Source organism: Zootoca vivipara, chromosome 11, assembly GCF_965207765.1.
Source record: "Zootoca vivipara chromosome 11, rZooViv2.hap1.1, whole genome shotgun sequence".
Classification (NCBI taxonomy): domain Eukaryota; kingdom Metazoa; phylum Chordata; class Lepidosauria; order Squamata; family Lacertidae; genus Zootoca; species Zootoca vivipara.
In genome coordinates this window covers 32095530-32109114 of record NC_142594.1, presented here as the reverse complement: position 1 = coordinate 32109114, position 13585 = coordinate 32095530, and the positions used below count along the sequence as shown (strand labels likewise).

General features: G+C 42.2%; 1 protein-coding gene across 3 annotated transcripts in view; it reads left to right on the top strand.

Moving 5' to 3' along the window:
• VPS50 (VPS50 subunit of EARP/GARPII complex) overlaps positions 1 to 13585 on the top strand; it is a 77600-nt gene that overhangs the window by 26589 nt on the left and 37426 nt on the right. For all 3 annotated transcript variants that reach the window (XM_088654193.1, XM_035129040.3, XM_088654194.1), the window contains 6 exons: positions 2048 to 2188; positions 3309 to 3441; positions 4367 to 4458; positions 5407 to 5501; positions 6848 to 6946; positions 12287 to 12377. In XM_088654193.1, coding sequence (XP_088510319.1) covers positions 2048 to 2188; positions 3309 to 3441; positions 4367 to 4458; positions 5407 to 5501; positions 6848 to 6946; positions 12287 to 12377 — 651 coding nt within the window. The remainder of the gene's footprint in view (positions 1 to 2047; positions 2189 to 3308; positions 3442 to 4366; positions 4459 to 5406; positions 5502 to 6847; positions 6947 to 12286; positions 12378 to 13585) is intronic.

Genomic DNA, 13585 nt, shown 5'->3' with positions numbered 1-13585 from the left:
ATGTATGTATGTATGTATTAGTTGGTTCTTGGGGGAAGAGGAAGAGAAGATTTATATTGCTGCCTAACAATAATGAGAGTGATTAGAATCTGCAATAAGCAAAAACAAACTCACAACTAAAATTTTGCCCTGCAAAACAAACAGACTGCAAAGCAGAAACAGGTTATAAAGGTAAAGGGACGCCTGACCATTAGGTCCACTCGTGACTGACTCTGGGGTTGTGGCGCTCATCTCGCGTTATTGGCCAAGGGAGTCGGCATACAGCTTCCAGTTCATGTGGCCAGCATTACAAAGCCGCTTCTGGTGAACCAGAGCAGCACACGGAAACACCGTTTACCTTCCCACTGTAGCCATACCTATTTATCTACTTGCACTTTGACGTGGTTTCAAACTGCTAGGTTGGCAGGAGCAGGGACCAAGTAACGGGAGCTCATCCTGTCATGGGGATTCGAACCGCCGGCCTTCCGATTGGCAAGCCCTAGACTCTATGGCAGGCATCCCCAAACTGCGGCCCTCCAGATGTTTTGGCCTATAACTCCCATGATCCCTAGCTAAGAGGACCAGTGGCCAGGGATGATGGGAATTGTAGTCCAAAACATCTGGAGGGCCAAAGTTTGGGGATGCCTGCTCTATGGTTTAAACTTTAGACCACAGCACCACCTGCGTCCCTTTAAAGAGGATGAGGCATGCAGAATTAAAAAAGAAAATCTAAAGGCTGTCCAGATTTAAAACCAACTCCCTCCCTCCCTCCCTCCCTCCCTCCCTCCCTCCCTCCCTCAACTTTTCATACATTTAATTTCAAAATTCTGCCTTGCTCATCATTGGGTGATCTATTTTCCCCATCTACTTTTTTGTATGTGTGGGAGTGGTTTATCTATCACTTTTTATGTTATAGGATTGGACACCCACATCCCTAACAGAAACAGGTTATAGCTCCGTTTAAAACCACAGAAAGTCATAATAACCCAGAACACTATTAAAATCCTGGCAGAATAAAAAAGATATTCACCTGATGCCAAAAAGGTGGCAAGAAGGTGACAGGCCAGCATCTCTGCAGAGGCTGTTTCATAGTCTGGTGGTGCCACCACTAGGAAGGCCCTCCTCTCCTTTGTAGCCTCACTTTGCTTGGTGGGGGACACCCAAACTAGGACTTCTGTTGATAAGATTTAGGTGGACATATTGGGGGGGGGAGGTGGAGATGATCTTTCTTTTAATCAGGTCCCAAACCATTTAAAGCCAGCAGTTTAAATGGGGCTTGAGAGATTACTGGAGACCAGTGTAAAGCGTTGCTCAGTCCTGGTTAATAGTCTTGTGGCTCTGTTTCGAACCAACCACAGTTTCTGAGCCATTTTTAAAGGCAATCCTACATACAATACAATGCAATAGCCTAACTTACCTTCCAAGTCCCGGACTGCAGAATCCGGGACCGGCAGCCGTGTGACACCGGAAGTTGCGTCGACGTAACTTCCGGTGTCGCTTTGCCCTTCTATGGGCACCAAAAATGGCTGCCTCCGGCTTCGAAAGTCGCTTCTATGCATGTCAGGAAGTGCGTCGACGCAACTTCTGGTGTCTCTCTGCCCATCTATGGGCACCAAAAATGGCCGCTGCCGACACCGGAAGTCGTGTAGATGCGACTTTTGAAGCCGGTGGCGGCCATTTTTGGTGCCCATAGAAGGCCAAATTAGAAAGAAAAAAAATGGCCGCCGGCAGGAGAAAATAACGGAGAAAAACGGGAGACGAAGTGATACGGGGGACCACCGGGAAAAGGTAAGTAAAAACGGGGGGTTTCCCGGGGAAAACGGGGTACTTGGCAGCTATGTAGCCTAAAAGTTACTAGAGTATGGGCAAATGTGTTTAAGTTATCTTCGGCCAAGTATGGTCATTGCTGGCTTATCAGCTGAAGCTGAGAAAGCCACTAAGTGCCACGGAAGCTACTTGAGTGTCTGAAGGCTGTTGCCTGGGATTACAATGTGTGACTTAAGGAACAGGAACTGGGAAACTGGCTTTCCATTACGCCTTAATGACTCTCCCCATCCTTTCTCTTCAGACAGCCATGGACCAACTGCACATGCACTTTACTCAAGCCATTCACAACACAGTATTCCAAGTTGTTCTCGGTTACGTAGAGCTGTGTGCGGGAAACACAGACACCAAGTTTCAGAAGCTTCAGTACAAGGACCTGTGCATGGTACGTAGTTGTATAAAGGCTTGGGACCTTTTGTGTTTGCATATGTAGGCCACATCCAGAGAAAAAAAATGGCAAGGAATTTCCAGCAACTGATATTCAGAAGCATATTGTCTCTCACCGTGAAGGTAGAACATAGTCATCAGGATGAGTAGCCAATGGGAGCATTTTAAATGCTTAGTCGTCGTGGGGGATTTGGTGGGGGCGGGGATCATGGCTGGAAGGGAAGAGTTAACCCTTCCTTTCCTGTGCACAGCTGGCCTACCCTGGAAATGGCCCTTCTGTACAGCAATTAGTTGGAAAAAAGAAGTCAATGGGAGCTTTTAAGAAAGGCTAATGGATGAGTGGGGGAGGGAGCCCCTGCGGGCAGTGGGTGGGGCGATTTTATCAAATACATTTTTCTCTAGACTTGGGTAGCTCTGCTGCATGAATGCATCTCGTCCATTAAAAACAGTGTGTGGGAAGAATGTTGTGGTGTGAATTCACTCTTAGCAGCCTTTCTGTGAAAAGAATGGTTTATAAACCAAATCAGCACCCTAGCTTATTTTAGACACTTCAAAATCTTTCTTTCACTGAAGTGTTTAAAATGTTGAGCCTCCTTAATTTATTTAGCTTTGTTGGCAGGACTGGAAGAACACTTCAAGTTTATGAGTGCCAAAAACGATGGCATTTTTAGATCAATGGTGTATTTAAATCCCTGTTAATTGTTATGTACAGTCGCTTGGCAAATTGGAAGTGTTCTTGAATGTGTTTAGGCTCTTGTGCCTCTTAACCAATACAAAATTAACTAATACTTTAAACTAAATTATTGGCATGTGCACTTGCCCATTTCCTTTGTTACTGAAAGAGAACAGTTTTTTTGTTTTATTTGCAGTCCATGTGGCATTCCTCAGCTTGAAATGGGAAAAGTGTGTGTGTGTTTAAAAACATCTAGGGGATGGAGTGGTTTCCCTTATTCTGTATTTTTCTTTTCAATGTGTGTGACATCTACATATATGCCATATTGTACAGATGTTGCACTGGTATGTGTGCATTTGTCGTATTCCTACTGCATACGAATTTTGCATTTGACAAAACGTAGAGTTAAGAAAAACACCACAGATCTTGCTTGTATGTTCCTTAGCACATTACGTCAGACAGTTACATTCCTTGCCTTGCTGACCTCTGCAAAGCCCTGTGGGAGGTCATGCTCAGTTACTACCGAACCATGGAGTGGCATGAAAAATACGATCACGGTGAACCTCCTTCGTCTTCTGGTAGGAACTGGTTCTGCTATCTGAATGTATTCTCTGAATAAAGTATGTAGTATTCTGAGTGGGTTTCAGGACCTGAAAAATGTAGTTGGAGCTGTAGGAACAATAGGACAAAAGCTCTTCCAATATCCTTCAGGGAAACAGTAAAATTTGGAATAGGGAACCTATATAAAATGCTATTTATGATTTTTTTTGTAAAAGAAAATTGTTAGGCACAGTTGATCTCTCTCTCAGAAGCTTGAGGGATTTTGCAGTTGTTACCTAATGTAGCATTATAATAGTGAATATCTAGCCTGTGTGAACATTCCAAAACTGAAATCCTAAACAAACTTGTTAGGGAGTAATCCTCCTGGAGACAATGAGAATTACTTCTGAACAGTGCTATTTTTCTAGAAAAACAGGTGCCGGAACTCACCACGAACTCCTCCCTTGTTCTCTCAGAATGGCAATGGCGCCCACCTGAGAGGTGCCGGAACTGAGTTCCAGTGAGTTCCGGTTGAAAAACGCCCTGCTTTTGAGTAAGCACACAAAAGGATTGTGTGGCACACCTTATTAGAGCATTATTGTTATTATTACTACTTTTTGTGCCTTTGCTATGGAGGAACCCTGTGTTGGGGGTGGAGTGACATTGTGTGTGGGGTGTATGTTGAATGGGCCTGCTATCATCACCTCACTGCCCAGATCAGCTAGTCTGGGTTAATGCCCTTCATTTTATGTCAGTGTGGTGCCATTGTCTCTGCGACATTATGGGATTTGAGGTGTTACCAAAAAATGTGGGGTGTAGGCTTGCTATTATTGTTGTGGAGTATGAAGTGAGTCTAAAGGATGTGAAATTTTGTTTCACATTAAAATAAAGAACACACACGCAGAGAGAGTGAATCCCCCTTCCTTGTCAGCTTACATGAAAAATACATACATTATTTTCCAGATGGAAGCAATGTCATGGGTGCTGAGGAGAGCAATTTTGACCGCAGCTACGTGAAAAAGAAATTGGAACATGGACTTTCGCGAATATGGCAGGTTTGTTTTAAATTGGCAAAATGCTTTCCACCTCCCAGCAAATGCTCATTTTTGAAAAACATTGGACTTTTAGGAAAGAATGTAAAAAAATAATAATCTCTGGTTGTTCATAGCATCAGAGAAAAATAGGTTCGTTTCTGTTGCATAGTTTCATGTTCTTAAAATTGAGTTTAAAGAGCATGAAATGATGAAAACATCAATTTCTCTTGAATGGACAGTAGATAGAACATTCTTTGGGAAATAATGTTTCTCTTGTTGCTTCCAGGCAGTCCATTTCCCACTGCCTCCCTATGGTTTTCAGTTTCCCACACCCCACACCCCACCCCAAACAGCACCTCTCCAAACCTTAGGATTCCCCAAGCCTCCCCTCTTGTTCATGGGTGTTTTGCCTTATAAAATGTAGTGGTAGCAATGTGATTGCAAAACCGGTTAGATGCAGACTATGTTATATGTGGAGGCTGCAAGTTCTTCATAAATTAGAAGTAACTTTGAATAAACAACTTTAACCCACTCCTCAAGTGTTGGTTATTTGATTTGTTTAGATCCAGGACTGAGTATCCATTGAAAGGTTTCCGCCATTTATCATAGGTAGCAAATACATCAAATGCTATGAGGGCATCTGCTTCATCATAGAGTTGGAAGAGAGCTCAAGGATCGTCCTAAGCATGCTATATCACCAGTAGGTGGCTGTCCAACCTTCTAAGGCAATCTGTTCCACTGTTGAACAGTAGCATCAGGAAGTTGTACCAAACATTTCGTCTAAATCCCTTTTCTTATCCTTGGAACCTGTGGGATTTGGGCCTACGCTCTGGAGCAGCAGAAACAAATTTGCTCTGTCATCTATGTGACAACTCTTCAGATCCTTGAAGACTGCTATCATATTGCCTCTTAACCGTATCTTCTGCAGGCTAAACAATACCCAATTTCAATACGTTTGTTTTTCTGCAGGATGTCCAGCTGAAAGTGAAGACCTATTTGCTTGGCACAGACATGTCTAACTTCAAATATGATGACTTCATCTTCGTCCTGGATATTGTCAGCAGGTATTTTCAGGGGCCGTTTGTTCTGATGAAGAGACAAAGTGGAAGTTAACACAATAAAGCTTTTTGTGTGTGTGTTGAATTCTAAGAATGTTTTCTCCAAATATTGTTTGGTTGCAGCAGGCAGCATAAGGCATAGCATGACTGTTTCTTCACTTCTTGCTATTTAAAATTGCTTCACTGGTTAACTGGACTGGTTTTTCCAACATCGGAGTCATTCTTGGTGTACTTTAAACCAGCCTCGCTGGGGCTGATTGCAGTTCTAGTCCAAAAACCTCTGGCAGGTGCTAGGTTAGGAGATGCTGAAATAAACTTATGTACATTGCTTTACTTTGAGGAAACTACATCAGCTTTATGTTCCAAATATTCTGATTTAAATCTGGCCACTATGTTTTAGGAGAATCAAATGCCTTAATGTTCATCGGAGCCATCTTACTGTCTACTTAGCCTTAGTTCTCATCTGCACCAGACCAGTAGGAATCTTAACTGCATGCCTTTCTTTGGGGATCCTTCACAATTTTATGTTTAATCTGCTGAGGAAATTGTAAAAGTTCCTTTACTGACATATAGCTTCCAGAGTTGAAGGAATGAGGGTTGGGGAAGCATGGTGATAAAACAGGCTGAAGTGTTAGCTGTTAAATAAAAAAAATTCCTTCAGTAGCACCTTAAAGACCAACTAAGTTTTTATTTTGGTATGAGCTTTCGTGTGCATGCACACTTCTTCAGATATCTGAAGAAGTGTGCATGCACACGAAAGCTCATACCAAAATAAAAACTTAGTTGGTCTTTAAGGTGCTACTGAAGGAATTTTTTTTATTTTACTTCGATCCAGACCAACACGGCTACCTACCTGTAACCAGTGTTAGCTGTTGTTAGTGATTAGAGTGCTGAACTGAATCACAGAATTTATTCTCCAGAGAACAGTAGCTGAAATTGTATGCCTTGCTTAATTTAAGGTTGCCTTGAAATGTTAATCCTTATAAATAGTACGAATGCCCTCCAAAGTGTGAGTCTACAGATCTTCCTTTCTCCTCGCTACCAAATACAGGAAATCTGTATCATTCAGCCTGATAGGTGCTTCCATTTTTCCTCCTTGGAAGTAAGAGTGATGATGAATAATCCAATCCATGTTTGGGGTGCAGAACTCCAGAGTTCTAGATATTTTCAATTGCTTGTGTAGAATTCTCCCTTCCCTCTTGGTTTTCTGCTTGAAAAGAAATGAAAAGAGGATGCAGGCTATTCTATGTGGGCTTCTGTTTCAACATTGCCTACCTGAAGTCCAGCCTGTAGTTGAAATGAATAATCTAATTCTTGACTTGAATATATAATCAGAAAATCCTCTTCTGTAGGCTGATGCAGGTTGGTGAAGAGTTTTGTGGCAGCAAGTCGGAGGTTTTGCAAGAATCCATTAGAAAACAAAGTGTGAATTATTTCAAGAACTATCACAGGTAAGAGCTACAATAATAGGCTAGTTGTTGTAGGAGGTCGATGTCCCTTTCAAGTCGTTAAGTGCAGACCATAAATGCAAAATGTTTTATGTTTGCAAAATGAATGCTCTGTATGAAATGTTTAAATTTTATCAGTGTTCTTTCTGAAAACTTTATTTTACAAGGTGCATAGCTGCATTCCATGGATCGCGCCTAAAGCCAAGATCACGTACAGTGTTACCTCGGGTTGTGGACCCGATCCATTCCAAGGTGTGCCGTTTGCACACCGAAAAGTCCACAACCTGAGCGGCGCTTTCGCACATGTGCAAAAGCGTGATAGAGCGCTTCTGCGCATGCGTGAAGCATGCAGAATGCTTCTGCACATGTGCGTGCAGCGAAACCTGGAAGTAAACATTTCCGGGGCCGCCGCGTTCATACCGTGAAAAAACGCAACCCGCAGCGGACACAACATGAGGTATGACTGATAGTCAAAACGCATTGGGCTCATTGGCAGATAGGATTGCCAAAGTCATTTTTCTCAGAACTCCACCATCTATCTATCTATCTATCTATCTATCTATCTATCTATCTATCTATCTATCTATCTATCTATCTATCTATCTGCCACACACATAAATGCACACAAGTTAAATGTGTACAAGTTGCGGGCTTACTGTAGTTAACTTCAATGCATTGGTGTTATGGGGGCATATTTTTTAGTAGCATTTCCCATAAATTCCTGTCTCGTGCCTGGTTCCCAGCTACTGTTTTCACTGCGTAGTAGCAAGGCTAGATTTGCCACAGGGACAGAGGAAGATGCCTTATACCAGGCAGGCTATTTGACCACCTGTGCACCTGTGTAATCCAACTGACAGGAGTACCTCAGGGTCTCAGGTGGAGGTCTGCTCTTTGATTCTTTTAACTCAGGTGTGGGTAACCTTTGGCCCTCCAGATGTTGCTGAATGGCAACAATTCCCATCAGCCCAAGCCACCATGGCCAATGGCCAGGAATGATGAGAATGGTACTTCATCCACTCCAGAGGGCCACAGGGTTCCTACACCTACAGCTGGAGATGACTGAGACTCAACTGGGGACTTTCTTCATTTGGTCTGCCATTTGAGCTATTGCATGTTGCAGGGAGAGCTAGCACTGTGCCCTCCAGGTGTTCGTGGACTCCCAGCTCACATAATCTCTTGACTGTTGTCCATGTCAGCTGGGGCTGATGGGAACTGAAGTTCAACAACATCTGGAGGGCACCACATAGGATTCCCTGGTCTACTTTAAACATGTCACTGCTTAAGTCTCTAAATGCTTGCTTCAGAGAATACAGCTTTGTATTTTAAAACACATAACAGAAAATATAGGGAGAATATTGTGAATGTTGAATATACAATTGCTGCCAAAAGGTAATTTTAAAATATTTATCACTGTTTTTGCATAGGCTATTGAGGAAAAAACTTGATCCATTTCAGTGCTTTTACCTACTGGGTAATAATTTGGACTGACGGTCATTGTTGCGCACTGATGTTGAATGGGTGCTATAGAGATTTGATTGGCTAATGTTGTCTACAAAGCCCTTTGAAGACATAGCAATTTCTATTGGACTGTAAAAATATTGTGTGTTAGAGCCTGAATCACCTAAAGCTTTCAGGAGTTTTGGGCTTTTGACTTCAAGTGGATACAGCTCTGGCTCCTCATTGTGTGCTTTAATTAATAACTGTTAGATACTTTTGCAGATGCATTAGTTCATAAGAGCTACCCAGCTGTTAGCTCTTTAAAGAGTATTGTTTTCCATTTCTTCATCTTGACATATGTAGACAGGTGGGTTATAGATACAGTGATGCCATCAAAAAGCTGTAATATAGAGATGCCATTAAGAACATTGATTTATATAACCTATGACATAGACTGAATGTATTAAGCAATTTTATTGGGAGGTAGCAGCATTTTTGAGAATAAGTGTTTGAGTGCTGGGGGTGATAATTGACAACCTTACTCATAAAGGACCTTTCAGGTAAGAGTGGCTCAGGGATTCAGAAGGAAGGAACTTGGAGATTTGCCTCTGCGATTTGAGAACTCAAGTAATACATGCCTCTTGGAAACAGAGCATGCCTTGTTGCCAAGTCTACACTCATTCTTGATCATACATTACTAGAAACACAAGTGTACACATATCACCCGCTGAGGTGTGATTTCTCCAGATCTTGGACCTAGGTTTGAGGCACACCATGGCACACCTTGCCTAGTGGTTAGAAAGGGGCAAGTCCCCATTTGGATTAAAATGGAAGTTGCATTTATTACAATGTAAATCTCTTACATTAAATCGCTTTTGGAATAGAAGGCCGCTTACAAAGCTTAAAAATAGTAAACCAGTGCATAATATATGCAAGGAGTTCATAGGCCTTGCTCTGCCTGGACCAACAGATTGACAGAGAGAGAGAGAGAGAGAGAGAGAGAGAGAGAGAGAGAGAGAAGCAGAGGAGCTAAGAAGCTCATAATGCTCTGTTTCAAAACGCAGAGTTAAACAATTTCCTGGGATTCAGAGTGATTAAGATTATTAGAACTGTTATCTTGTTGGCCACCGAAACAAAGCCTCTTCTAGATACCTGATGCATTGATTGATGGGCAGCTTCTATAGTTCCTGGTAAAAAGACATGTGATTGTGTCATATCCTTTGAAAACTGTACCCCTTCCTCACCCTTTTTAGCCAAATGAGAAGGGTATCAATTAACGCACATTTCTCCTTGCAATATACAAAGAGTGGTGAACATGTTAGAAAACCTTATGGAATTTTATTTAAGCAGTGTTTTTTTAATAGATTGCCTGGAAAGCACTTGCAATTAATGTCTCTTTTTCAGACTCAAGACTTTTGGTTTTTAAAGCTTTGATCTTGTTTTAGAAGACCTCTCCTCCTTGCAGAGGGGAGGAGTTTCGAGTGGGAGCCGTTTCCCGTGTCGGCGGTGGGGGGGCGTATTCGACCCCCTGCGCCAGCTTTCCTCAGCTCCCGCGCCAAACCCTTCAGCTAGCCAATAGGGCTAGCTGGCGGGCGGGGTTTAGCTGCATTTAAGCAGCTGTGGCAGCTCTGGGTCCCCATTCTGCTTCCTGTTTACATCAGATCTCCCACCCACCCTCCCTTTAGGTTATTTCTATGCTTTTGACCTTGCTATGGACTTCAGTAGGTTGGCTTGGTTGGCCAGGGGGCCTGGTAGGAGTTTTTATCCATTTGGCAAATTGGCACCAGCCTCTTGGTTTATTGCCTACCTCGTAACAATTCGTCACAACTTTCCAGTATTGGCAGGTAGGCACTGGAATATGTGTAGTGTGTTGGAGGGCAGGTTGTGGCCATCACTTACCCCTCCCTCTTTGGGTATTCTGTTAAAGGGATCCGGCGATCGTGGATCCTGTCCAATGCCCTGCTGGTGGCTAGGGCCGTGGCATGACCCCCGGTGACATCAGGGGGAGCTTCCAGTTCTTTTTGCATCAACAAGCTCCTCCCACTGGTTGTTAACCCTCGAATGACTCCGCGCTGAGTGGGGTGGGGTCATGTATACATTGTCTTATCCAGTGCCTAAGCCAATACCTCTCACGTGCTGTAACCAATAAAGTTGTGGCCTTATTTTGCCCATTAACCTAAAATATATGTGTCCTTGTGTCTTATTTAACTCTATGCGGGTGGCGGGTCCTCGACTCGCAATATTTCATTGCCACCAATTGCCTCCCCCCCATTTTTCTTGAATTCTTGGCATGACTGTTTAGATGTGAGGAAAAAGAACTTCTGGAAACAGAACCAAATGTGCATTTGTGCTTTTGCATCATACAAAGGAAATAGAAGAGAACTGTGGCTTTTAATCTGGTTTTGTGCCAGAGTGAAACACGGGACTCATGCATTCCCCTCCCCTCCTTTTGTGCAGGTGGAAGACTTCTACCAAGTTTATTTTTGTTTTCAAATAATCTCATGTTTAGTGTTGTGACACATGAACTGTGGATTGTGCTTTTACAGTAAGCAATAGCTAGTTGCTAAGTGAGCCTGACTTGTTTAACAATTACTTGTTGTAAAACCACAATTACCAATTCGCACATAATTCTAAGATGAGATTTTTTTGAAAACAAAACTGAACTTGACAGGTTTACCATTGCAGGTGAAAATGACCAGTGAATAAAAATATCCATCTGTCACGTTTTAATCAGCCACAGTGTGCATGTAACCTCTTGGCAGGATGACACCTTTCTAAGTGGCAAGGAGACCGTTATTGCTGCCTGCTTCCAAGATTTCATCACTTATCAGGAAGATACAGAACACCAACTTGCCAAGTGACTAGATGTCAATATTGACCTCAAAGCTTGAGAATAAATGCATTGTAATGGCAGCAATTTGGATTTCAGCATTCTAAGCCATTCATATTTTTAAAGGAATATTTTAAAGGAATATATTGTTGTTATGAATTAATTAATTGGCTTCCTTTCTTGCTGCTCTGCATTTTAATTGGCTGCTTCTGTTTTATTTGTTTTTATTTGATAACTGTGCATGTTGTTGTTAGTTTCTTTGGACATTGAGCATGGAAAGGCGCAATATGAACTCTACTACTACTAGTAGTGATAATGAATAATGAAATAATGAAAGAGTTTCCTGATATGTTGGTAGTGTCTATGGGGATTTAAAAAGCCCCCAGAGGGGGAGGTGTTGCACATGATTTCAAAGTGACAGGGAAGGAGGAAGCTTCCTGTTCTTTGCACAGTACCTTTTTGGGTTTGGATCCAGAGAAGCATAAGAAGGACTCTGCTTACACAGTGGGGCTTCCTACCTCCACTTAAGTCTAGTGTCCCCAGTGTCGCCCTTGCACAAGCAGCTGTGAATATCCTCTTGCACGAAACACCTTTGGATGTAGGTAGTATATCCTCGACAAGGGAATTTAATTTCCTCTTCCCAAAAGGCAGATCTTGGAAGTACAGTAATTTTTGTAAACTGAGCACAAAACGACATACTGAGTTTTCCCAGGTCTGACCATTGTACACAATTTGCATATTTTTTTATTGCAGAGGGTCTACTACTCTGTTCATCACTCTACCCAGGAAGGGCTTGTTTAGGTCTTTCCTATGTTTTGTTGCTTAAGCTTCATGGAAACATGGATAGGAAACAGTTTATCTCACCCCTCAGTCCTTTCCTTCTCATTTGGCTCCTATGTGGCTGCAAGAGATCCATTTTGGAGAACCATGTAGTAGAGTCGTGATTAGCTCATTAACGGAGGATCATTAAAGAATAGCAGAATTTGATTAAATGGACCTGCAGCTAGGTTCTTAATTTCTTAATATAGTTGTCTTGTTACACCCTTTCCTTTTGCTGACACTAAACTTTGTTTTAGAACCCGCCTTGAAGAACTGCGAATGTTCTTGGAGAACGAGACGTGGGAACTTTGTCCTGTGAAATCAAGCTTCAGCATATTGCAGCTTCATGTAAGTCCTAGCCATGTTAAAAAGCAGGAATGGGATGAATGCTTAACATAAATGGTTAAGGCTACTTTGGCCAAGACTGTTGAAGGGTTTGCCGCTATCTTGACTTTCGCTGTACATTTGCTGTGACTTGTGCTAGGGAAGCAAAACACAATGTGGCGATACCTAAAAGCACCATATGCATTTTGTATTCAGAATAGGAAGGACCCAATTTTAAAGAAAGTTCTTGGATGTGTTTTGCACTTGCCAATAAGCTCTTTTGCACCTTGTGGTGTAAAATGACACGAGAAAGATAAAAGTAAATCCAAACGCGATGTTTTGCTTATGCTACAGATTGTATGCAGTGTCTTGCACAAATGGAAGCATGACAGCTGTTGTGGAGCCTACCTGTTCCCAGCAGTGTGTGAACTTGGGGGCAAGGTATATATGTGGGAGTGGTCTTTTTGTTAGCTGGATCCAGCCCTTCTGCCTTTGGACATCATTCCAAGCAATTGTTTTGTTTGATAAGAACAAGCTGCAGTGAACCTTGCATGCCTCCTTTTTAGTGTGACTGTGAGGATTGGAAGTTATCACTTAGCGCAGCTCAGCATGTTATGCAAACCTAAATTGTGTGCAATGTTAACTATGGGTTTTTTAAACAAGCAAGCTTCATAGCCAGTGTTTTGAATTGGGCTTGTTTAAGATGAACCACTGTTAAGGTGAACCATAGTTTGTCAAGTCTGGATGATGGGACAAGCTGTGATTAAACTGGAAGCAAAAGCTTCCAAACTTGCAGTTGCAGTGGAGCAATATAGGGAACATGAAGGTAACAGTGGCTCGTTCTTGTTATGCTAAACAGTGGCTTTGCATGATGTCCAAATAGAGTCTTTAATCAGCATTTGTGCATCCCATGCTATTTCCACCATTCAAGGTAGTGATAAAAGCAGATGCTATGATAAAAAGAAAACTTGTTAAAATTCACTTTTAGCAGCCATTTATATTGATTGATTTTTAAGCAGCTGTAAATGCAGAGGCATTGTAGTTCTCATAGTTTGCTTTTTAAAAAGTCTGCTGTAACGTAATTCATCACGATGCTTCACTAATGAACTTAATATGTGTTTTGAAAGTCTTTCATTTCCAAGCTGCAGGGGGTGTTTTGCCTGAAGTAATTGGGCAAGTGTGTTAGAATTAGACAAGCATCAAATTAATGGTTACATTTGCAGTCTTTAAAA